This window comes from Phaethon aethereus, assembly GCF_964289735.1.
Source record: "Phaethon aethereus genome assembly, chromosome: 16".
Classification (NCBI taxonomy): Eukaryota; Metazoa; Chordata; class Aves; order Phaethontiformes; family Phaethontidae; genus Phaethon; species Phaethon aethereus.
Genome location: NC_138592.1, coordinates 4044074 through 4069600, shown reverse-complemented (window position 1 = coordinate 4069600; position 25527 = coordinate 4044074). Strand labels below are relative to the sequence as shown.

The 25527-nt window shown below is 44.4% G+C and overlaps 1 protein-coding gene across 1 annotated transcript in view; it reads right to left on the bottom strand.

The window, feature by feature from the left end:
* Nucleotides 1–14720: 14720 nt before the first annotated feature.
* Nucleotides 14721–25527, bottom strand: part of TAF4 (TATA-box binding protein associated factor 4) — a gene marked incomplete at its 5' end in the record, with an annotated part of 38809 nt that continues 28002 nt past the window's right edge. The window contains 8 exons of the mRNA XM_082007453.1: nucleotides 14721–15008; nucleotides 19093–19212; nucleotides 19294–19350; nucleotides 21549–21674; nucleotides 22314–22444; nucleotides 23049–23218; nucleotides 23852–23966; nucleotides 24335–24479. Of these exons, the coding sequence (XP_081863579.1) occupies nucleotides 14841–15008; nucleotides 19093–19212; nucleotides 19294–19350; nucleotides 21549–21674; nucleotides 22314–22444; nucleotides 23049–23218; nucleotides 23852–23966; nucleotides 24335–24479 (1032 nt within the window). The 3' untranslated portion in view covers nucleotides 14721–14840. The remainder of the gene's footprint in view (nucleotides 15009–19092; nucleotides 19213–19293; nucleotides 19351–21548; nucleotides 21675–22313; nucleotides 22445–23048; nucleotides 23219–23851; nucleotides 23967–24334; nucleotides 24480–25527) is intronic.

Here is a 25527-nt window from a genome sequence, read left to right as displayed (position 1 = left end):
CACAGCCCCTCATTCATCTGCTGTAGTACAGGTTGGTCAAGCACGCCTCTGTGTCCGGTGCAGGATCCGCTGCATGGAGCGACAGGTGGGTTTTGAACAGAAGTTTGGGATACAATTGTCCCTTCTGACCTCAAAGCTTGGGTCTGTGCAGCCACCCGTGTCCTGCTGCTGAGGCAGAGTGAGACTCCTTGGGAAATCCCACTGGAACTCACAGATGCCAAGGCGGGGAGGTCTTAGCTTACCTGCCTGTACCACGTACATATCACACCTTGTGTTATGAGCAACCTCCGAAAACTTCGCGCGGTTCCTCGCCGGTGGAAGTGCAGCCACTGTTTTCTCAGTGCTTTCCTCCAAGCAGCCTCGAGGTCTGGCGGGTCCATGCAACGTGCTGACGCTTTGGGCACCTGGGGCGAGGTGGAGCCAGGTGTTTGATACTGGCTCTAAACTGACCCTCTGCAGGGCCAGGAGTACGTGACTGGAGCTGTTCGCTGCCGTTGTGTTGTCTAGGGCATGGCTGTGAGAAGGAAGGTGAATCTCTGCAAGAGCAGAGGGTTTCAGTGCCGGCGCATCCCTGGGGCTCCGCGGGTGGCTTCCCCAGCACGGGAGGCATGTGCATCCCACACAGCTTGGGAGCGGATTTCCCCCACAAAGCCCCTTCCGCTCTACTGACACGCGTCCCGCAACTCATCCCCAGTTTTGTCCCGTTGGCACTTAACGGCACCGCGGCAGCGGGCAGCAGCCCCACGCGCTGCCCCTCGCTCGCCGGAGGAGGATGCGTGGCCCAGGGGAAGGTGCAGGGGCGGGGGAGCGAGCGAGGAATTTATTTTGTTGTTTTTGCCATTTAAGTAAAGCCATTTTCTCATCTGCACAGCTGAGGAAGTCAGAAACTCTTGGCAAAGGAGCCAACAGGGAGCAGGATTTCTTTTGCTGTTCAATATTTATGCCTTTCCCCGTTGCCTATATTCACGGGGTGTTTTGCTGGCCCATTCCCGTCGCATTTCTGAGTCTCCAGTGTCCCTTTGCCTGTCCTTTCCACTGCTGTGTCTCTTGCAAAACTAGAGAAAACCTGAAATCATCCTGCACCCCAGACGGTGGCGGGGTGTGACGCTACGAGCCGAGAGACCAGCTGGGATGAAGGCAAACACCGCATCGGCATCGGACTTGCAAGGACAGCAAGGAACCCGCACCAGTGCTTCCGTGCGTGCACGCTTTCAGCAGCTCACATCCCTCCTTTTCACCCAGAAGTGCTCTCTTTGTCCGAAGCGCACTATTGTTTTTACATGACGTGCTTGTTTTAGGATGTCTTTTAAGGAAATTCTCTGCAGAACTCTATATTAGATTTCTTTCCAGTTCATGATAATTTTGGTATCAGAGGCATGTTATCATACACCAGATGGAGCTAAATAAAAATACCACATGAGTGCTAGAGTATACTGATGTGATAGATATATAATAATTAGGATGTGCTGTAAAGCTATTAAGGCTGCAAATCTGCAGTATCTATTATATTTTCTCTATTTCTATTTCTACATTTCTCACAGCATGGTGACAACCAGCAACGTTAGCATTCAAATATATCTTTTTAAGGTACACACAGGCTATAATATCTACAGTATTTATCCTGGCATGACTCAGTCTATCCGATAATAACAGAATTAAAGCAAAGCCCTCTCCCTGCGCAGAGGAGAGCCGCGGCGCTCGGGTCCGGGTGCACCAGCCCTGGACCAATTCCTCCCGGTCGGTGGGTGTGGGAGCAGCAGAGCATCCGCGCGGTAAGGATGGGCAGGGACAGAGGGACGGTGGCCAGGGACAATGTTTCTGACTGTGGAAGTGTCACCGCACACCGGCCGGAGGTTCGCAGAGAAACCAGCGTGGGGACACTGCTCCCTGCTTGCAGGCAGTAGGAAGACAAGCTCCGTGCTATGGGATGCCAGCGGCTGCTCATGCTTTACTCGGGGTAGTACGGCCCCGAGGAGGGGAGGCTCGGCGGGAGGTGAGTGGAGACGAGGAGGAAAGAGCGTGTCTGAGCCAGCATGGGGGAATGAGCTACCCGTCACCGTCAGGTCCTCTGGAAAGACATCCCTGAACCATCGCACCTCTCCTGCATTTTCCCCTTCAGTGTCCCTTAAATTAAGGGACCAGCACCCCCGAGCTTGCCCCCAAAAGCTGCAGCAGCAACGGCAGCAGGGTGCTCAGGGGGACGAGCTGCCCGAATATTTACCTGCCTTCTGCAGAGAGATGCCAGCTGGCAGGGACTGCCCCAGCCGAGCGTCAGCTCCAGAGCATCCACACAACCTGCTTGGGTGGAAACCCACCCACGGCTCGTGGCCCTCGCACACCCGTCCTGTGCAGCCAGCGGCACCCGGGCTCGCACCTCCCCGTGCCGGAGATGCCGTTGCCCGCTTCGCTGGCCCTCCTCCCTGGCCGGAGGCAGCGACTTCGCCGCCCGGGTCGGTGCCGGCGCCAGCCCCAGCGCAGCCGCCCACCCCTCACCCATCGGCTTTTCCAGTTGCTGGCGGCTCTCGTGTTGGTGCCTCGCTCCTGAAACACTGAAACACTGGCTTTTATAACTCCTCTGTCAGCGGCGATGAGTGGGGTCTATTTTTAATTTCTCTTTATGTTATTCAGATAAAAATATATCACCTTCCAAAAATACCAGAATGAAAAAAACACAGAAAGCCACCTCAGGAGCACTCTGCCAGCACCGCGCGGCGCAGCAGCCGGCACATTCACTGGCAGCAGCAGCACCGGACGCACAGGCGATGCCCTGGGGTGCCTGGGCACCCACCAGCCGCACAGCCTCCCCGTGACTTCAGCAAATGCCATTTTACAGACGTTTTGACCGGTTCACCCAGACATTCCCACCTTCCTGAGTTGTTTTTCTCCAGCCGCACGGGTGGAAAAGCCACAGCCGCGCCCCTGCAGCCGCGGCGGCTGCACGGGGAGGGTGTGTTGATGCCCGAGAGCTGCTGGGCTTTGGGCTGTGGTTGCCAGCCCGGTCCATCTTCCCCGCAATTGCTGCAAGCCCGCTGAGGCTGCTGCCCGCCCCCGGGGTCCCGCCCGCGCAGCAGCGGGGTCCCATCCCCACCCCGCTCGGACGGACGGATCCATGTCTGAGCCCCGGGACGGCCAGCATGCAGGGACGGGCGATGGAGGTGCCCGTGAGCTGTGGTCACACCTTGCCAGCTGCGACGGGAAACAGCCGGCCGCCAACCGCCGCCGACACAGCAGCTCCAGCCGCTTCGGTGACCCCGGGCGCAGCGGGGCTGGGTGCGGGCCGAGGGGCAGACACGGCTCGCCCATCCCCGTGCTCCCCCGGCCCGGGCAGGCGGGCGGCTGCCGCAGGGGCCGGGCGTGCGGGGAGGCAGCGCAGCCGGAGCTGGGGCCGCAGAGCTGCCGGCAGCGTTTCTCCGCAGCCTTCACGCCACGCAGGCAGCTTATGCGCACACAGGCTTTGCCGGACACGAAGCAGAACATCCCAGCCTTTCCCCTTTCCCGCTGCACTGCCCTCCTGCACTTGAGACAAAACTGAAGCATGAGGGTTTCCTTTGATTCCTTTCTTGTTTAAAACCTTGAAGCACAGCGATGAACAGCGGCTGCACCAAAGCTGGGCTTCGCCGTGCGAGGGACATACAGAGATGACCCTTCCCAAACCAGAGCGTGACACGATCCAGGTGAGAAGAACAGTTGAGAACAAACAAGCAAAAAAATTGTAATTTTCTATTACATCCCACCAGCTGCTTTTTGCTAGTCCTACCATAGGGGCTGCAGCAGGAACGAGGTTACAATTTCCAAAGCCCACCCAAACCTCCCTGCCTACCTCTGCTCAGGTAAGTAACTGGCCATAATTAGCTTGCAAACGGCCCTGGCTCTAACTCACACGCCTGACCTCCTCCCCTCCTCACGCACAGCAGTCTCCAACTATTTCATTATTCCCCAAGACGGTTTATTTGATTTGACTCCCCGGTCCAACCCCGCCGTTACCGCATTAACATCAGCGAGACCAGACCTCCCCGTTCCTGCTGGCCTGCTGCTCTGAGCTGCTAATTAATGATTTTTAGCAAAGTAAAGCAATATGACATAATTCAATTAAAATGACAAAAGGAGGGTAGAAATGACACGTTCCCCTTGGTGATTTTTGTCCTCTGGTCTAGGCAAGGGCTGAGCCCGTTCCCTCGCAGCATCAGCGCTAGGGATGCAGGAAAGCCTTCACGTGAGCGGGGCTGGCGGTGGCCCTCAGTTTCCCCAAGGAAAAGCTCTTCAAGCCCTCCGCTCTGCACCCCCAAACCCCTCCTGGGGGGTAGCAGCGATCCCCAGTCCCGCTGGAAATCCCCTGGGGTCTTGTCCCACAGCCGGGGGATAACGCGCTGGGGAAGGAGTGCTGACAGTTCTGGAAGCGGCGGACGGAGGGGTTGTTCCTACCCGTTTAATTAAACATGTTAAGAAACTGCAAGGGGAGTTTATTGGATTTTTTTTTTCCCCCCTTTCAGTAGACTGGAGCTCATTAAAAAATAAAGGGGAGGGGGATGTTTGCTGCAAACACAGCTTTCAAATAAGTCTTAATTTAAATAATTAAACAGGCAGCATTTATTTTTGGTGTCGTTTTTGTTTTCCTACCAGCTTCCTTGCCAGTTTAACTCAGATTTAAGGTGCTTTGCAACCGCGGTGTGGGTGCATGCCTGTGCGATGCCATGGGCTCTGAACCCCAAAAGATGCTCCAGGAGTTCGGCACGTCTGGCCGAGACCTGTCAGGATGGTCCCATCCCACCTCTCTTGGACAACATTTCTGCCCTGGTAGGACACAACGTCCCCCCTCGCTGCCAGTCTGCAGGGGCTGCATTGAACTAAGCAGCCATCCCTTTCCCCTGCAACTGCAGCCAAACCTCCTGAGTTTGTATTTTCAGTTTTTAAAGAGCTTTGGGATACATTAGATGGGATAAAAGTTTTATTAGGGAAACATTACACACTTTTATACGTATAACCCTCGTGTTTCAGGATAAAAGGCACCTTCTGACTGCCCAGGGTAAGTGGTAAACTCCTCCCCTGGGTGCATTAGAGCCTAATTGTTTGTTATGGATGTTACGCGTTGCCCTCTAAGTTTTTACTAAAACCTCCAAAGTTTCCCGAACACAAAAAAACAGTCTGACTTTTCATACTTTTTATTCCTGCCTCAGCTGGCATTGCCCAGGGGACACGGCTCTGAAAACGCACCTCCCGACAGCTTCGTCTCCATCCCCGTGCTTGTCCCCACAGCCGCATGTGACCCTCGTGGGGACGGCGCGATGCTCCCGGTTCGTGATCTTTGGCGTTGACCCAAGTCAAGGTGTTCACCCAGTGTCAGTGTGAATCAAAGCACACAGGAAAAGCCGAAGATAGGCTGAAAGCAAGACACCATCACTTGGCTTTCTCTGACGGAAAGCACTAGTTGGGGTTTTATAACAACGTGTTGAACTCCTGTGGGAAAATAAACTTTTTCAACATCACCTTCATGAGATTAATCTCTCCAGCCTCACAGGACAGGAGACACGGGCTCGGCCTGGGGCAGGCATCAACATCAGCCACAGCGGAGGGGAGGTGGCCCAAGAAAGGACCATGGCACTTGCTCGGAGGTGGTGGGATGGGGAGGCGAGGAGGGGCTCAGACGGTGTATTCCACCCCTGACACCCCAAGCAGCCAGCATCCCCACTGCAGCGAGACGTGTCCCCTCCCGCTCCCCAAATGAACCCCTCTGCCAGCCCTGCTAAACCACAGTCTGTGTTTCCTATTAGCAAATACGGTCAACTAACGTGTTTACATTCGGGTTGTGAGCAGTGTCACATCCCCTAAGTGTCTTAAAGTAATACCTGATGATATTCTCTCCTTCAGTAAACATATTGATTAGATTACAAATAAGATTACCACTAAACACAGCCCTTCACAGCGCGCGAGGCGGCACCTCTGCTTCCTCCTGTCAAGTAGGTTCAAGTTCATTTGTTACGGCAGCTCTTGATCATTGCGATTTAATGCGACTCTGCTCTTCCTCCCCCACCCGGGGACACCAAATAATTAGCAGCTGCATTTTGGGGTGATTATAACACACCTTGATGGTGTTCACGAGGCAAAGAACTAAAGAGCAAAGGACTTAATGACCTAGAAAATGCAACGATTCCTTGACATGGTGCTGCCCGCGGAGTGGTTTAGGATCAATGTGGCGGTCGGGGCTGGGACATGACAGTGCTGGCAGCGGGGACCCAGCCAGCCCTCCAGCCACGGGGTGACATTAGAGTGTGGTTTTGGGAGCATCTCAGAGGTCTGTGGTGACCCGGGCACCCAGGGAGACGGGAGAAGAGGCAGGCTCGACCCTCCGCTTGCTGCCAGCGGCATGGAGGGGTGGGATGGAAGCAGGGTCACCCCTCTGCTGTCCCCACAGGCTGGTCCTGTGCCCACCTCTCCCCATCACTGCATGCCCCAGTGATGGGTGAGGGGGAAAAAATCCCACTGCTGCTGAACTCAGCATGGATTAACCAGGATTTAAGGCCAAGAGCCACAGGGACCCCGACTGACACTGAGCACCAGGGAACCCCCCCAGCCCACGCCTCCACGCACAGAAGTTGCCCTGCAGAGGCACAAGCAGCAGCGGTGAAGCAGCAAGAACCAGGACAGACCCTGCTCCGCAGCAGTGCCCTCACCGCCTGACAGCCCTCCCAAAGCACATTCCTGAGATATTTGGGATTTTCTACCTCCAGCAGCCACAGCTCCCACCATCAGCTTACCTTGACCCTCTTCAAACACATCTCATATCGAGCCTTATAGATTTGTAACTTGTAGAAATCAGCACTTGAAAGAAAGGGGGAAATTAAGATGCGGCAGTTAAAATGTTGATTCTGTGTGTACCATGCTTTTTGACGCTGATTTTCTTGTATCTTGCCATCACCAGAAGTTCCCTTTGAACATCTGTGTGCTGTTTTGTAAACGTTTCTAATCGGCAGCTCGCTTTCTTCTGCGTCTCAACTAATTCCCCTGGCTTGTACCTGCCTTTGCACTTGTAAGCTCGCAGACATCTGCTACCCTCGGCAACTGCACCCTCCAAAAAGACTTAAATACATTAAATAGTCTGGGGCACCCATTCCGATCAAAGTCTGCTGAAGCACACAGGGCTGTCCTCAGTTCTTTTTTTTTATTTTATTTTTTTTTTAATTGGAGGTTTGGTTTTTTTCCTACCACATCGACTAAGCTACAACCCCCTTTCTCCCCTTCCTACTTTCCATTATTTAGCACTCAGCAAATGAATAATTTATACTTTGCGTTAAGCAGAAAAGCGTTCCCCCCGCCGCGGCCTGTGATGTGAGCGGGGCTGTATCTCAGCGAGGAGGGATGGAGGAGGGATGGAGGAGGGATGGAGGCGGCATAGCCGGGCTCAGAGCACCATCTGCCGCCGCCGAGGCGAGCCGGCCGCCCGTGCGCGGCTCCCGGCCTCTCCCTGCGCAGGGGAGGGGGCTACGGCGCCTCGTTAGTGAAACGGCAGCAATTACAGAGCGTTCCCAGCCGAGGGTTTCCGCGCGGCCCCGCAGCAGGAGTGGGATGCAGCGGTAACGGGGGTCAGCTGCGACCTTAGCGCGGCCTTTCGGGACTTACAAGCCCCCTTTAAGAAAGGCGGGGACGGACTTTTCAGCAGGGCCTGCTGCGATAGGACAAGGGGCAACGGTTTTAAACTGAAAGAGAGGAGAGTTAGACTAGATCTAAGGAAGAAGTTTTTCACAACGACGGTGGCAAAACCCTGGCCCAGGTTGCCCAGAGAGGTGGTGGATGCCCCATCCCTGGAAACATCCCAGGTCAGGCTGGACGGGGCTCTGAGCAACCTGATCAAGTTGACGATGTCCCTGCTCATGGCAGGGGGTTGCACTAGATGACCTGTAAAGGTCCCTTCCAACCCAAATATGCTATGATTCTATAACCCTCCCCCTTTTTTTTTTTTTTTTACATTTTTTTCCAGAAGTCATTGTTTTCTACTCCCTTGACCACATGGCACCGAAAGCCCAGCACCGACCTCTTCGCTCCCTCCCACTCGACTCCACAACGACCCCAGTTTTCTCCCATTAAACTCATGCTGGGTGTTGAACTATTTCACCAACTCTTTGATTATTTTTTTCTCAGCTTCTCACACTTCCCCTTCCCCCCACCCCGCTTCCTAATCCAGCCACAAAATACTCTACAGCAGAAATGTTTACTGGATACAGAAAAAACCCAGTAGCTTTCCTTGAAGTAGCTATTAGCATCCCCTTCCTCAGAGCAAGCATCCCACTGCACACCTTTCATGTGCAACATGAAACACCCGAGAGGCTCCTTGCTGCACAATTACAAAATGATCCCGTCTCACACCTCTGAGCAGCTTTGGGTGACAACTTACACTCCCCAGTTTTGCAAAATCAGCTTTAGGCAGGACCAGAGATACAGGAGACCTGCTGGGTCACAGAGCCAGCCCTGCTGAGGGAGAAGGAGCTCCCCTGCAGAGACTTTTATACACACCTGTGTGTGTATTTAGATATAAATATATACAAATCTCTGTATAAACATATACAGACACATAATATATGTGTCCATACGTATATGTAAATAAATAAAGCTGGCTGGGCACAGGAGGAACCACAAGCCCGGCTGCAGGCAGTGGCTCGATGGAACCCGGGGTCACGCTGCACCTCCTGACCTTCCTCCACCTTGGCAAAGAACTTCAAAAACTCACAGACGACCCTGTCCGCGAGACGGCAGCGCACACCTCAGGGAGGGGATGCTGGCACTGGGGGTGAGCCCACTCCTCGCCTCCTCCGTGGCAGTTGCCCCCGCCAGGCCGGGCCCCGCTCACCCATCACAGGCTTCTGTTGCCGAGGGGATGGAGGATGCTCGCAGAGACCCGCTTTGTGTGTTGTGTACGTTGTGTACGTACCAGGGGCCTGGCTTTACTATTTTTTTTAAATGTATTCCTTTGCATAGACTATACACAGGACCAGCTTCTCCCACATTTAAACCAGCCTGGCTGAACACATCAGCAGCGGGTGCAGCCTCAGGCGCGTTGCCGGGGGGTGAACGTGTTCATCCCGGTGTGCGGCCGCACGCCCCAGCTGCCGTCTGCTGCCGGGGGCACACGGCTGGGCAGAGGGGAAAGTCTCTCATTCCCTCCTCCGCAGCCACCAGCTCCGGCTCCCGGCCCTACCCACACCAGCTCTCAGGCGTTTTGCAACCAGGGAACTGAGAGTTTTGGGGCATTTTGCTGGGTTCGAGCCGTGGCGTGGCTGGCCTTGCAGGGACAGGGCGGGACAGACCTCCGCTGGGATTCGGGGCGGGAGGGCGGCTGGATGGGAACAGCACTCACCTCCACCGGCACTCAGCTCTGCCAACACAACTGGTTTAGAGTTGTGCTCTAAACAGGGACTCTGAACATCTGCGTTAAGAATAAGCAACCGCACACAAAACGCACTCCCACTATTCAGAAAGAAAGAGGAGGAAGAAGAAAAGCTGCTCCGTGAAGGAAAAAACCCACAACATCAAATCACACACCTCTGCTGTGCATCAGTGTGAAAAGCATGAGAACATCTGATTTCTTTTTAGGCATGTAACAACTCTTGTTTCTCAAATACAAATTGCCAATCCCACCAGCTCCACCTCAAGGTGAAGGGCCTTACCCAAGACTTACCCAGATCTTTCCCTCGTCCCACTCAAAACAGAGTAAAGGAGCCTGGGTGCTAAAGGGTGACACGCCTCAGATGACATTAGGATTTTCATTTTCTCTTAAAGAGGCTGTGTCTAAACATCACCATGTTGGTCTCCTGGGAAATGAGATATATTGTTCTTCACAGCCCAATCTGCAATAACTGGGCAACACTCCAACGTGTTTGCTTGGAAGTAGAGCACCAAATGCATCACCGTAAACTAGAAAGCACTTGCAACTACTGGGGGTTTTTTTTGGCAACTTATTTTTGTTATTGGATTGAAAAGTACATAAGTGCTCAAGTAAAACCATATAGCACTTTTACAGTGCAGTAAAAGTGAGATTTGTTACACATTTATTCAGTACTTTCACAGAAGCGTGGTACATATCACAGACCAAACGCTGCTCGTTCGTTTGTACAAGTCACCTATTGACTTCAGCCCAGGGAAACTCCCGGGAGGAAACCAAACAGGGTGCAACCCAGCTCCTTACAGAAAGCAACAGTGAACAAGCCGAGCAGGAAAACAAAGGGAAAATACACCCTGTTTCACGAGGAAAGCTGCTTCTGAAATAGCAGAACAAAAGTAAAATCAGGTAGTGGCTACGAAGCGCGAAGCCTCCCCCCAGCGCGCCCCGCTCGCGCTCCCACGTCTGCAGCGGCACGGAGCAAGTTTCCCTCAGGAGCCACAGGAACACAAGGACTGTGCCCGAATTCCTAAAAGCAAGTTGTAAAGAATTTATCCTCTTTCTCCCGCATTGCTACGTCATTGAGTAATAACACCCCCACCCAAAATAAAGGAGCCCTGGCTTGCGCCTCGGTCTCTGGTGCAATCCGTGCCCAGGGCGGCGATGGGCAAGTCCAGAGAGCAGGTTTTGGCCGAGGCAGCTCTGCTGGGGGAGGACAGATCGGTGCTATTAAAACGCAATTTGAAGTCCAGTCCCAGTTGGCAGCCTGCGGGATATTCTAACTGGGAGGACTTGGACACTCGCCTAGAGGCGGCACGTGTTGGGCAAACTGCAGGCAGGTCAGCAAGGCAGAGCGGGCGTTCCTGTGCTGCTCTCCCTGTTCATCCCTTTGGAGAACAACTATCTCCCAAATTTATCAGCCTGGCAACTTTCATGAAGAGGGAAACATCGCTTGCTGAAAAATATCCCCAAATACTGAGAAACCAGTCTTATGCACAGTGCTGCTTGCATGACATTTCCCAAAAATTGAAGATTAGGATCAGCCCGTAGCACCAAAGCCTTTTGTCCCCACACTTTATACCACATTTTAATAATTAGGCTGGTCTGTACTTGCCTAAAGCCCTGATGTGTAAAAATCCTTGCACAAGCACTGGAATTCTTTAAAGTGACCCCTCCCAACTTGAACACACAAGTGTGAGGGTTTGCACTCTTACCTGGACACGTGGCTGTATGTACACACTCCAGGGAAAAATTACTGCCGAAATTGTCATTACAGTTGTGTACCCAACCAAGCTGCCGTCCTACCTGACTCACACCCGAAAGTTAAGACTCTTCTCTGCAGGTGGACAAATAACTGTAAACATAAGAAAATGGTTCAAGTTATTGTTGCATTAGGCTTCTCACACCGTCATTTGTAATTTAGACAGTCTCAAAAACACAGGGAAACTTCTTGGATCAGATAAAATTCTCCAATAAAGTCTTAATTACTGTGAATTTGATGGCATTTATCAGAGCATTCACGCATGCACCTCTCACTACATATTTCAATAGTTTCCCTGAAAACACATCTATTTAATTATGTACCTGTGAAATATGAAAAACAGGCTGAATTCAGCGTGCCTTCTTATATCCCATTCATTCTGTTGCATTTTTGTGCTAGAAGAATGGTATCAATAGTTCAGGAACATTACAGCTATCTAATCAAAGGTGTTAGAAAACAGAGAGACATGAAGACTTCTGTAAAACAGGGTAGAGAGCCCACCTCTAGGTCACACACACAAGTGCTGGTAAACTTATAGGCAAGAGAGAAGCAACCCGTCCCTGACATGGGGCTGAAAGGGTGATAAAAGAGGTATAATAAAGTATCATACTGGCACAGAGAGCCTCCCAGCTGCGGCAATCTCCAATACCTGCACCTCCAGTTCTGAGGGCGCTACAAAGAAGTTGCATCACTCTTTGGACGAGGAGGGTGAGGGAAAGGGACAATAAATTCCCTCGCACATTAACCCTCACTCTTTGGAGCTGTGCAATCTTAGGGGCCAGAAAAGAATCATGGTTTCTCTCTTTACAGGTCACGAACGCACAAGAGCAGTGCTGCTGTACACATGCAGTGTCCTGTAAATGCCACGCCGCCTCACTTTGCTCTAAAATGTAAAGCTTCTGAGCAGCTTCAAGAAGAGTTACCATTTTTATCATAAAAAAAGAAACCCACAAAGTCAACAACTAATCTGCCATGAGAACATCTCCTCAGAAGTATGCCAGTGGCCACATCAGTGTTGACTCCACTACTGACAATAAAGTGCCAATATCCCAGTCAAAAATTACATTAATTTCAACTACTGGAGGGAGATGGATGCTACCAGCTTTTCAGACTAAAAGAACTTCTAAAAGCTGAGAAAAATTAAGTTGAGTGAATGGCTGAATGTGACTTAAAATGTGTTATTTAAAACAAAACCAAGAGCTACGGTCTTACAGAAGATCTCTCCCAACTCCACTGGCCTCTCCAGCATATTTCTAAACTACAGCCTCTACTGAAGAGGGACTGCAAAGCGCGGCACATAATGTAATAACTTTAATTTTTCAAACATGTCTTACCCCCAGCTTACAAGCAGCAACACCTGAAGGTCAGTCTCTTCCCAACTTACCTGCCACAGCTTTGCAGATGCTGTGCCTGGTCGCTGGACAGCCAGTGGTGATTAACATTTACAACCAACACTCGTTACAATTAAAGGAAGGCTATGACAATGTTTTGGCCAAAAGTCAAATTTGTTTCTTTCCACTTAATAACATTACACAATTTGAAAGACATTTTGGAGTTTACAAACAATTAAAATCTTCAAGTAAGTGTCATACAGGGTGTCAGGCGAGTACATCACTTCAGGAGCTAATCCATTTTTTCCGAGACACAACCGGTCTCATGTGGACAAAGTCAGTGCCAGGCTGAGTGCCAGTTCAATAGTAGTGTGCTTGGTGCAGTAGCCTGTAGATAGATTTGTCTGCATGCAAGAAATAATCATCAAATTAATGTGATTTTGCTATTAATCTAATAGCAGGATTAGGCCCTTGCAACTGTGAATTATTAAGTTGCCCATGACAGGAGGAATTAAAAAAAAACCAAAAAAGCTAAACATTCAGTACAGAGCATCAGAAATACACCTCCTCAAATTTTACTCAAAAGTGTGTCCCTGATTATATTCTTTTATAGTTGTGTTCCAAATTCTGTGTTTCATGTCACACCTTCTTCTGAAAACCACCACAGTTAACTGTGTTTGATGGAGTAGGCTGACCTCAAGGAGAGGGTCTTTTGTTAAACCTTCACTAGACAAAACCAAAATACTTCTAAGATCTCTCCAGAAACTTTCCCTGTTAAAAAGCAAACAAAACAAACCCCACTATCCACTGATCTGAGCCCAAGACCCCTAAGACAACGATGAAATGTCAAGATTCATAAAGTTACATACCTCCAAAACACTGACAAAACTAAACAATATTAAAAAAACCCAAAGTGCATCTTTAGGAAACAGCATCCCCTCAGGTAGACTAATCTTTTACTGTACCAAGAAAAATAAATCCAAGAGAAGAAAAGATTTAGAGAGAAAAATACATTAGCAAATACAGATAAATTTGTTTTTAATAAAGGAGTTAATTTTCTTTCAATCCTATATAAAACAATAGCAATTAAAAACTTCATTTTTGAAAGTAAAATATTTACATATGAACAAGTAACTGTGCAAAATTTACATGAAAAAAATGGAAAGACAGGATTTCCTAAAAGACAAAATAAAAGGGGTGTAACAGTTGTGAGGTGTTGATAAAAATACTGATCAGCATTCAGTTTACACGCAAGAGTTAAATTCTACCATGAGAGTTCACACAAAGAAAGCCAAAGTATTTACAGTCATAAAAGTACTATCAATAGACAATTTAATACAATAACCTCTGAAAATATAAAGAACCAATTAGTATATTTGTAATAAAAAAATAGGTACAAAGAAGGGACTTTGCTCTGGACATCTTTAAAGTAGGCCCACAGCTTGCATACAGTCTTTTAGCAAAATAATTATAGTTTACATAGCCATTTTTATGTTATGTGCCAAAAATTATGTACAATTACTGACAAAATACACCAACCATTTTTCAACACTTGATTCACACTGAGAAACAGTCTTTTGATGATTCCTCTCAACTTTGATTTTATTTAATCTAAGCTTTCACTTTAGCTAAAAAACACAGTGCAAGTAAAATATATTTATGCTGAAAAGGTTTCTCTTTTTTTCCTTTTTTTCCTTTTTTAACTTTACAGCTTTACAAACTATAGCAAATAAAATGCATTTTTACAGATGCTGCTAAAACATTCAGAAGTAACCCTCCTTTATGGGATTTCAAGGGCCTCTAATAAGCAATAATGTGATTAAAATTGAGGTTATGTTTAAAATTAACTGTATATCCCTCTAGATTTTGAACATTCTGGGGAAAGATAAATATTTTTTAAAAATCAGTTTGCTTTGCTAACTGACTGTTTAAAAAAAAAGCTAAACGAAATGAGGTCATCTGCTGTAGACATATGCCTATATAATTGATTTAGTTGAAGAAAACTGAACTAAAATGCACAATTAATGTCGAAACTGCTACAGGGCTGACAAAGGGTAGCTAGTTATTTGCTAAACGATTCCATCAGTCTTTATATATGGCTTGTTTGGCAAGAAGGCCACTCAATCAAGAGATGAGTTAAAATTTAATTGTCCTTTTATAGTATCCACAGGCCTTGTAAGTATCCTCACTGTTACAGAAATGTATTTCTCTTATACTGAAGAGTTTATTTATAAACAGGAATATAAAACTGTTCCATGTAAAGAGGTGGTTGTTTTTTAAACAATATCCCATTTGCTTCTTACAAAAAGGCGTAATTTGCAAATATATAAAAAATGTCCTCAGGCGTCTCTCCGTCAAAAATACCTTGATCTTTTCCATTTTACTTAAGGAATGCTTTATATAGCAATAGTGAATGGCTTGTCTCTCGCTCATTTTCTAAACAAAATATGAGGTCCCTGAGGTTCACCCGCGTTATCCTTTGTCGCGTAAACTGTCTGGTTGTTCCAACCCCAGAGCTGCCTGGGACTGCTGCACTTGAACCAGATCCCTGGAAATGAGAAGAACAGATAAATCAGACCATGTCAGTGCCCCCAGGTATCCCAAAACTTTTCAGAGAAATCAAGAAAGGTAAGAACTAAGCGCCTATGTACAGGAAGCTATCAAAACAGTATACTGTATGCCACCAGACCAGAGATTTTTTTTCTATTTCTTAAATAACAGTTGAACAATCAGAAGTTTTCAGTGACATTTAATATATACCCAAAAAAATAAACCCAAAGCACTGCTCTTATCTTTAGGAAGGCACTAATCACAGGCAATCCCAACAACCAAAACAAACAGAAGAGACAGTCTCTTCACAACGTCAGCATACAGATCCTAAGGGTAGCCCCGGAGTTCTTGACAAACTGGGGAGCAGTCCTATCCTCCTGGACTGTGAGGTCTTGAATAGTGTCCTGGATTCCCCGTGATCTTCATTGGTAGGGTGCCATGAGCACCCTTTTGGTGACAACAGCTGTAACCAAGCTCAGGATTATATTATTAATTAACTATCCTAGACACAGTCGAACATTCCCTAATGATTTCTGAATTCTTCATCATTCAGCAACACTCTTCCCTCTGGTACACACTAGTAGTTTTCCACACAAACTGGCACGATAAACAAGTAGCATATTATTATATTTGTCACTTCAAAAAAACAGGAGGAAAAAAATAATAATTCGGTATCTTTAGAGATACCCACATCCTTCAGTTGTTTAGATGTACATTACCTAATAAGTGAGTTATAAAAAGTCTGTTGGAGCTAACTCCAATGCATTTTTACTTGCAGAAAACCCAGTTCTGACAGAATACACACCATTAATGCAACTCTTCTATGACTGCTATGCTTTCCTTTATACAAGCAAGGAAATCCTGGAGTGCTTTAAAGTCATCAGCCATCCGGATTGGCAGGAACACTATCCAGTAACAAGGTGCATCTTCCAGTAAAGACTGGGGATTTGATCACATCCTGTGCACATGCACCAGAAACGCTTTTTCGGTAGTAATGGGGGTGCAGTCCGGCTTGAGGCTAGCAGAAGGGCACGGCCCAGCAAGGACAGATAAAGAGCAGCATGGCTCAGAAAAGCAGCGACCAAAACCAAACGCTGAAGCAGCCTCCCTGCTCCTCCTCGCCTGTGCCAGCAGTAAGGCACAGTCACCAGTAGATGGCACGCAGAGACCGAAAAGCCAACTTTCACCTCAAATTTTAGTCACGAATCCTTTTGGCAGTTGCCAATTGCTGATACCTTGGTCTTTGTATATTTGTGTAAATAATGAAGGTGTTCTGAGTGATTTGGAACAGGTTCTATTTCTGTGGCTTATCGAGGGATTCTTTTTTTTCCTGCAATTTCATTTACTAGGATAATATTTTCTTTTCCTTTTTAATGGAACTTCAACGCTTAGTGACACAAGAAGGGCCAAATACACTCCACTAGTGAATAAAGATTTATCTGCCTGAGAGCTTGTAGAATTTTAAGACTGTTCTAAATAAGAACACCCCAGACTTGAGAAAAGCCAAAATTTGGAGTAGTGCAAATAGCCATGTGAATAAGCTGCTGAGGCTCATACAGTTCCCTCTACACGTTAAAGTAGTGTATTGATGATCAGTGTACATTATTAACAAACCAATGTAAACTTGCGCTGGAAATTACCATCTCTGGGTTAGTGGTATACTGTGTGCAGTGCAGATGTTCTTGCTTCACCACACTACTAACAGTGAAGTCAGGCTTTTGTTTCTCAAGCAAGTTACCTGTTGAACCAGCAAGTACCAAATCATTGAAATCCTGTAGTGAGAATGGTTTAAAGGCTGGATTTTCAAAGGGATATTTTAAGGCACTTGCACGACTTAGATGCCTGATTTCCATCAGCTTCAATGGAAATTAGAAGATGCAGGAGAGCACTGGATGGTAACTAAATTTTGTCAAATACATACATGTGACTGCTAACAAGACACTAGAAAGAATGGTTGGCAGGGTGTTTAGTTTTTGTTTTTTAAACATTCTTTAGTAGAATCATAGAATCTTTGGGTTGGAAGGGACAGGTCATCTAGTTCATCCCCCTGCAATGAGCAGGGACATCTTCAACTAAACCAGGTTGCTCAGAACCCCGTCCACCCCAACCTTGAATGTTTCCAGGGATGGGGCATCTACCACCTCTCTGGTCAACCCTGTGCCAGGGTTTCATTGTGAAAAATATCTTCCTTATATCTAGCCTAAATCTACCCTCCTGATTTTATTGTGTAGACTATAATATTTTAAATGCAAAGGTAAGATTTCAGGAGTCTTTAAAGACACAGAACTATACTACTCCTGTAGGCATGAAATAAGTTAAGAAGCTTTTTGGTAACTTTCAATAAAATCACATGGACATAAAACTGTAAAACTGACAGCAGCCTGCTTTGTTGAATTTTGAAACAAAACAGTACATTTACTACTTAGAAGTGATTTTGCATGTAATTAAGATTCAGCATTCCTAGACATCAAAAGCTTACATTTACAAATCTAAGTAATGACAAACCTTATTTTCCACACTTCTCGTAATATGCCCTAACTACAAACTGCATACAAATGGTGGCAAGTGGAGCTCAATTTAAAAATGTCAAGTGACACAGCAGCAAACAGCTGTGAGTATCAGATCAAAAGCAGCTGGTTCTTAATTAAACAGACAAAAAGATTAGATTTCCAAGGAACCTGTAGTTAATTGGTTAACCAGCAAGTGATTAATCTAGGATAACTAAATTAGGCAGATTTAGATGAAATACAAACAAGTGTTCACAGTAGATGTAAAACACATTCCATAACCTAAGTGACATTAACAGACTATTAACATTGCACAGTTGAGCATGCGTAAGTAAGCAATGCCAACATTAATAATGCATGAGATACTTCAGCATATTCCTCAGAGATGACTTCATTTATATACGCATCTATCTCTGAAAGTGCCACATTCTGCAATTTTTTACCATTTTAAACCACGTTTATAAACGTTTAATACAGTAATTTGTTAACGTATATAAAAGTAAGTCTTATTATCAGTAACAGGCATTTTAGTAAATTTGAAAATGCAAAATTACTTTAAAAGATGCTCAAGAGGCTTGATTTTTTTTATAAATAAAAATAACATTTACTAGTATTCAGATTGTTTTGTAACATTTTATATCAGGCACACGTAAACTATTGCTTCTAACAATTCAGTATAAAACAAGGTACATACTTTTGAAACAAGGCTTTTCTACAATATAAATGCTTTAGCACTAAAAATTTAGAATGCTCAGGGAGTAATAAACAGCTTTATTAAACTATTACTACCCTTTCACTTGCTATCAGAAACAAAACTGCAGGGAAAAATCCTCAAATTATGAAAAGAGGTTTTGGCCCTATACATGACAAGTTTCAAGAAGGTCTTGTTCTTTTTAAACACTAGAGAAATCCCACATTGAAGGTCTTCCATATAGAAGGCAATTTTATACCATTTCATGTTTATTAACTTGTTTAGAAATACAGCAGATAATCTACCAACCTACCTGAATTAAATTAACATTAAACTAATCAGATACTGAGCATACTGATACTTAGTCTGCAGAGAAATTTTTTAAAGGCCAGATTAAACAGTACAATATACAAAGGCTATGCAAGAACATCATAATCAGATGGAATTGGTCAAGCCGATCACTTAGGCAAGTTCATATAACCTGAAGCTCCTGCTGTCAAATTTAGCAGTGATTCAATTCTACCACTGCACCCACCTCAGCAGTGTTACTCTGCACTATTATTTAGTTAGACTGGCTACAATCATAACAATCTCTTCCCGAAACTATGGAAGTCCTAAAAAGCAGAGAGTTGACAGAACAGAGATGGCATTTCTAACATTTACCCAGTTCCATGAATCAGGGAATGACAACTCAAATTTCATTCCCTATGCCACTTACACAGATGCTAAAAATTGATCCTGGCCTTGAGGCAAGCAAATCTGAACACAAAATACACTTCTGCCACTCAGAAAGCTCCCACAAACTAGGGAAAAAAAGCTCTGAACAGAAAAGTTTTTTTACAGAGGCTGACGCAGCAAAACCAAAGATTGCAATTACACTGTACCTCTGTCCCTGATCCAGATCCCGGTGAATCTACTTTCCTTTTCTTTCTGGGACCAATCGCAGCTAATGCAGTCAAGTTGGCATCCCTCTGTCTCATCTGTGCTAGCTCTTGTTGCTGCATCTGCATTTGCCAGAACAAGTATAGTTAATTATTTTTCTTTCAATTTCCAAAATAAAAGTTCATATCAAGGTGAACACTTACCTCCTTAGCCTTCTGTTTCAACCTAAGCTGTTCTGGATCTTCTTGTCGAGATCGAGACTATGTTGATAAAAAAAGAAAAAGTAATCCAGTTACAAAAGCAGTTAAAGATTATAAGTTTTACACAGCGTATGAAAGTTTTTCTTAAACTTCAGCAGAAAGTAGAGATTACCTACCACTCCTGGAGAGGGTAAGAGTAGAAAAAAGTTTTTAGAAATTAAAAGCAGTTTTCTATTTCTTAGCTTTATGTATCTATTTTTGGAAAAGCATCCCCTTTTTCAGCTTTGTTAAAAATAGCAAAGAAATAGCTAAGCATTTATGCCTTAAACAAAACCATTACAAGACACAAATTACACAGACCTGTGAACTGAGCTTAGCATATGAAAAAAAGGAATCAGACCTGTACTTTTTGGAAAAATTCCTCCCCTTGCTTTGTAACTACGCACTTACTTAAACCGTAACTTTCTGCTACACCTACACATACAAGTCAGACTCTGTTTGAACAAACTGCAGCTAACTGACCAACAGACCATTTACATCAGCAATTTCCTGTTTCACTTAGGCACCTACAATTACTTGTACATATCATACTTTTAGAATCATTTAGGTTGGAAAAGACCTTTAAGATCATTGAGTCCAACCGTAAACTGCCAAGTCCACCACTAAACCATATCCCTAAGCACCACATCTACAACTCTTAAATACCTCCAGGGATGGTGACTCAATCACTTCCCTGGGCAGCCTGGTCCAATGCTTGATAACCCTTTCGGGGAAGAAAATTTTTGTAGTATCCAATTTAAGCCTCCCCTGGCACAACTTAAGGCTGTTTCCTCTTGTGCTATCACTTGTTACTTGGGAAAAACAGATTGACATCCACCTCACTACAAACCCCCTTTTCAGGTAGTTGTAGAGCGCGATAAGGTCTCCCCTCAGCCTCCTCTTCTCCAGACTAAACCACCGCAGTTCCCTCAGCTGCTCCTCATAGGACTTGCTCTCTAGACCCTTCACCAGCTTTCTTGCCCTTCTCTGGACACGCTCCAGCACCTCAATGTCTTGTAGTGAGGGGCCCAAAACTGAACACAGTATTTGAGGTGTGGCGTCACCAGAACACAAGTAACAGAACGTGTAATTTCAGCAAACTTTATTGTCTAATACTACTTAACGCATATTTGCCAATTCATTTTTCTTTTGCTACACATATAAATTCTCTTAGTTTTTTGGTTTTTTCCAAGTCATCAAACAAACAGAAAACAGGAAGAACTTCAAGCCAGTTCTTTCATCCATAGTCTCACATAAGGCAAGACTAACTATACTCAAACAAATCCTCACTGTTGTTAATCCCATATGTTCTTTAGACTAACAACAAAATTAATTGTTTTAACTCAATGCTCAAGCACCCTTAAAATGTAAAGCCTCTATGTCTTCCCTGCTGCACTTTAGGCGCAGCAAACACAGGGAATTATATGAATATGCAAAATACAGTCATGAAGACATATGTCTCACCCCAGTCTTTTCTCTTCTGAAGTAAATGGATTTACTCTCTAATCTTACTTCATACGTCACATTTGCCAGACCTTTAAATTGCTTTTATTAAGTCTATTTGGTGTAGGGCCCAACAACTGGACAGAGTATTCGAGCTCAGGTCGAACACGAACCAACTAAAATGAAGGCGTTAGTTTCACAACTTCTGTGCGAACATGGCACTAAAAAAATTGCATTTTGACATTATCAACTCATACTGGATCAACACAAACCCAACAGAAACCTTAGGTTGTTTTGTGAATTATTTCTAGAGCGCTCCTGCCTAGTAAGTTAAATTCATCCTCTATTCAGGTTACTGAGTAAAACTACAAAGTATAATGCTTACATCAACTGCTTCCTATTTATTGTATTGCTCCAACTTGTAAAAATCTTTCTGAACTCTACTTCTACTCTCCAAAATACCTGTAACCTCTCTATTCCATTTAAAAGTACCACCAAGCTATAAAATTCATCTTCTCCACAATGCAAAGTGCAAAAACTAAGTTTTAAGACCTACTTTCCTTTGGAAACATGCAATGAGACTGGCAAAAAAGCTGTCTCACATGCTTTACCATGAAAAGCAGAACACAACTCTAGCTAAAGAACATATTAATCAAGCTCCATCTTTGAAGACTAGTCTTCCCCTTCATTTCAAGCACTTTAGAATGAAAAGAACTGCTGGAGTTTTGACGTCAAAAACGACACTTTGCAAACGTGTGTGAAATCCAAGCACTTGCCTTTGCTGCACGCATTAAGATTTCCCTTTCTTGTTCATCTTTACGCTGCTTTTCTATTTGATCAAGTTGTTCAAAGAACTTGAGCTGTGCCCGAACATCACTTGCTTGTTCGTATCTTTCATCATCCTGAAAATATGGCAAATATGTTTCTCATTACATTTCTTAAAAACAAAGCTGTTAGCTTGTACTGTACTGTAGAAGAACATACACATTTAAAGCTCAAATGTTCACCTCATCCTTTTCAAGCAACTAGCAAGCATATATTTATACCAGTCAAACCAGCTAGAATACTTAAAAGCATTTTGTTCTATTCCATGAATCATGAGATTTTTACTTCCAAACTAATATCATCACAGCTTTAACCTCACAAACATATTTCAGAGCTGTGTGGGTTTTTTTAAATGTTGTTTAGCCATTTGCATCTATTAAGAACACACATCTGTCAGATAGCAGTCTCTTGAGCATTCAAAGCAGTGCTTTTATCTGCCTATCTGATTGTACAATCACTCAGACTCTAAACATTTGACATAAATAAAGGGGAGGGCACAGTTTCTCTACATTGGTTTTAAAAACATCTTGTATATGCAAGTGAAGATTTCTAGTCATCCGTGTGTATTAGTATCTTAATGCAAGATGAATCAGTCAAAGAAAATAAACAACCCAGCTTCACAAAATGAAGAACATCTACTCGTGCATTACAGCCAACACGACAGCCTGCTGAATTTGTGCAATTGTGCCATTTTATTTGTGCAATTAAATAGTTACCTTGTAAGAAACATTCTTTTGTTGAGCAGTCTCTGATAACTTTTCCACGAGGTTTTGTAGTCTTTGTTGTGTAGCATGTGATACGTAGCTAACTACATCCGGATGGATTTCTGTTATTCCATGTTTTTTACCTATGATCAGCACAGAAGCCAGATGTAAAAAATGATTTTACAATACAGCTAAACATGGGGCTAATCTCAGTCATGGAAATTTAAATGCTGTTTGCAAAATAAGGCTTTCAGGTATTTCTCAGACAAGCATTAAACAGGAAAAGGCATACATTTGAAAATTTACAGTAGCTTAACAAAATTTACAGTCTATTAATAAATGCCATATAATAAAACATAAAAAATAACTGAAGAATGTTTTTTGCTCCACCATCAATTCTAAACTAAGTATATATGGTAAAAGTGTTTCTGGATTTATTTTTTTTTTTAAACAAATTTAATTCTTTTTGTTATGCCTTATCAATTTACACAGTCAGAATTTTAACCAGGTCCAGTAATTTTGATGTTATGTTGCCAGCATTTTAGAAGGCAACTCTATGGGTTTGCTATCCCTTAACACTACTCTACTTTCATAAGCTGCAGGATTGCCCACAAGCATCAGAATATGCAAAAGCTAACAACTCCAGCAACTTTAAACTACTCAAATAAATTTCTATGGAAAATGACTTCAATTAAACCCAAGACTAGTGGAATTTGTTTATTAAAGTTCAGGGAAAAATCAACGTACCTATTTCTAATATCCTTCTTTGTAAAGGTGCTGGGAAAAGGAAGGTTTCATCTTTACAGGACCTTGTTAATGTGCCCACTAGCTCAGAGTTTGTTGCCAATATCCGAGCACTTTCTTCTGATAGGTTGACTCCAGCCATTGATGCAACATCATTAATGTCATCATCATCCCTTAAGAAAGAAAAACTCGTTATAACAGTTCGCGCTTATCTGCGCATCCTGCTACAGTATCACAGACGCATAAAATGAATTCCACAGTAAACCTGAATACTTTATTTCATTTTTTGCATTTTATTTGCTTTTATTATATGATAAAACTAACATAATTTTATTCCAAAGAGCACTAAAAGTATTTTCCTACTTCCTGTTTTCTCAAGATTGTTTCTTATGTAACGTTTCAACACCTTGAGAAACAAGAGACTAGACGCATTGCTACCACAAAACCATAATAAAATGCACTCATCACTGTAAGACAGGCTGTACATCCGAATAACCCGAGCAGAGTTGGGAGGAGTGAAGGAATAAATTCTATCTGCTTGTCCAGGCAGGAATTGTTTGTGAGGTCTGATATTTACCCTTTGTGCCATCTAAATGCTAAAACCAGACTGGCACAAGTATGTCCACAGCTGTTTGTTAAAGTCTTTATTAAATTCAGTAGCAAACCTGCCCACAGAAAAATCTACTTCTAGTTCTTGTGAGTTTACCCAGTCTGCTGCAGCACCACTGCAGTACACAGAAAGGTTCTCACTGAGCTCAGCAGGCTGCCCAGGCAGCACAAGCACAAATAAGCATACGATTCCTCACCTAAAAGAGCCTCCCCCAGGTTCTTTCAGTTTATTCTTCTGAGCAGCAGCTACTTGTGTTGAAACGGTGGCAATAGCTTTGTTTCCAGGTAATACTGCTGGTTTTACCACAGGTACTGCGAAGAGACAGACAAGATTTGTAGTCCATCAAATTTTTATCAGAGTTCAGATTTACAAGCCAGTCACAGGTAGTAATGGCAACAGGTCTGGTGCAAAGACTTTACCTCAATAGTTTCTGTCAGCATTTCAGCCATCTACAACAGGACCCTCCCACACGATTCCAGTACCCAAACAATTTCTCTGACTGTAAATGCTGCCCTGACATATGTGTATCCCCAGGCACTATGGCACTATGCACTGAAGACTTCAGCAGTAGTACAACAGCCATCATACAGCTACTGGGCACTTTAGAACTGGCATTCATAAACCAGACTTCAGTTAATGCTACCAAACATAGCATGTACCAAGTATCTTGACCTCTTACCTGTCTGAAGTTGATTCAGTTGAATTTGAGGAGTAGTGAGCATAATACGACTATGTGGTTGCCGCAATGCTACCATCGGTGTCTGTGTCAACGTCACCTGTGGAGGCCTTATCAATGCCCCTGCTTTTTGAGACTGTTGGATAACCTGCAAATAATAAGAAAAAAAGAACTGTAAGCAACCTGAGAAATAACTACGGCTACGAATCAAGTGGAAAGAACAAACCCCAATCACAAACAAAACCTTACAATCAAGTTGTAAGTTGTGATTTTAACACATCTGTTCATTAATCTAGAATCAGCACATTTTAAGGTATTTAGAAGTTTCTTTAGCTAAATTATACCTTACAGGAAAACTAATATTCCACCTTCTGTGATAGAAATAGGTTACTGATTTATTTTTTGTATTAAAAAACCCCAAGCATTTATAATCACAAAGGTCCAGTTAAAACTTTCTACATGTGAAATAGAGGGGCAAACTGGTTCTGCACGAACAAACTCTAGAACTAAAATTAACAGAGACATGATAAAGATAATCCAAATGGCTCTACGTATGCTGTTTTCATCCAGAACCAGCACAAAGTACTGTTGTGTAGCTTTGTACTATTGGATTGTTAGGTTAGACCTAGTCTTGGGCAACTGTAGCCATACTGCTTCTGAACGTGACCTCATAAAAGCAGGGTTACATCACGAGGATACAATCAGAGCCATTTATGCAAACTTGTCTTCTGGCCTCAACTAGTTTTCAGAAACTTACTTTCAAACTACTGTAAAGAAATCTACCAACGCTGTCTATTTTGCAAGCTCCATTTCTTGTAACTCTACAAGTCTTTCTTTTGCTACTTTTGCTACTATTTTATGTATCTAAGTTAAAGGCCAAATTATTTTCTTGTAAATCCAGCACTAATTAGTCAATGTTCAGTTTTTATTCCTTCCCTAGGTTCCTAACCTCTTTCTAGAATACTTAGGTTATAAAGGCAGTAAGACCAACATAATCACTACCTTTTCTCTCAAGGTAATTGAAAAATATTTGTGGATTGACAAAAGAGATCCTGCCTTTTCATTTTATATGAAAATTTCTAGACAGAGCAGCTCAGATGAATGCTGAATGTTCTACAGGGAACGTTGAAGTATTAAGTAGCAAAAACCCCTAGTAATTTAATAACGTATATTAACACACACACTAGAAAAAGCTT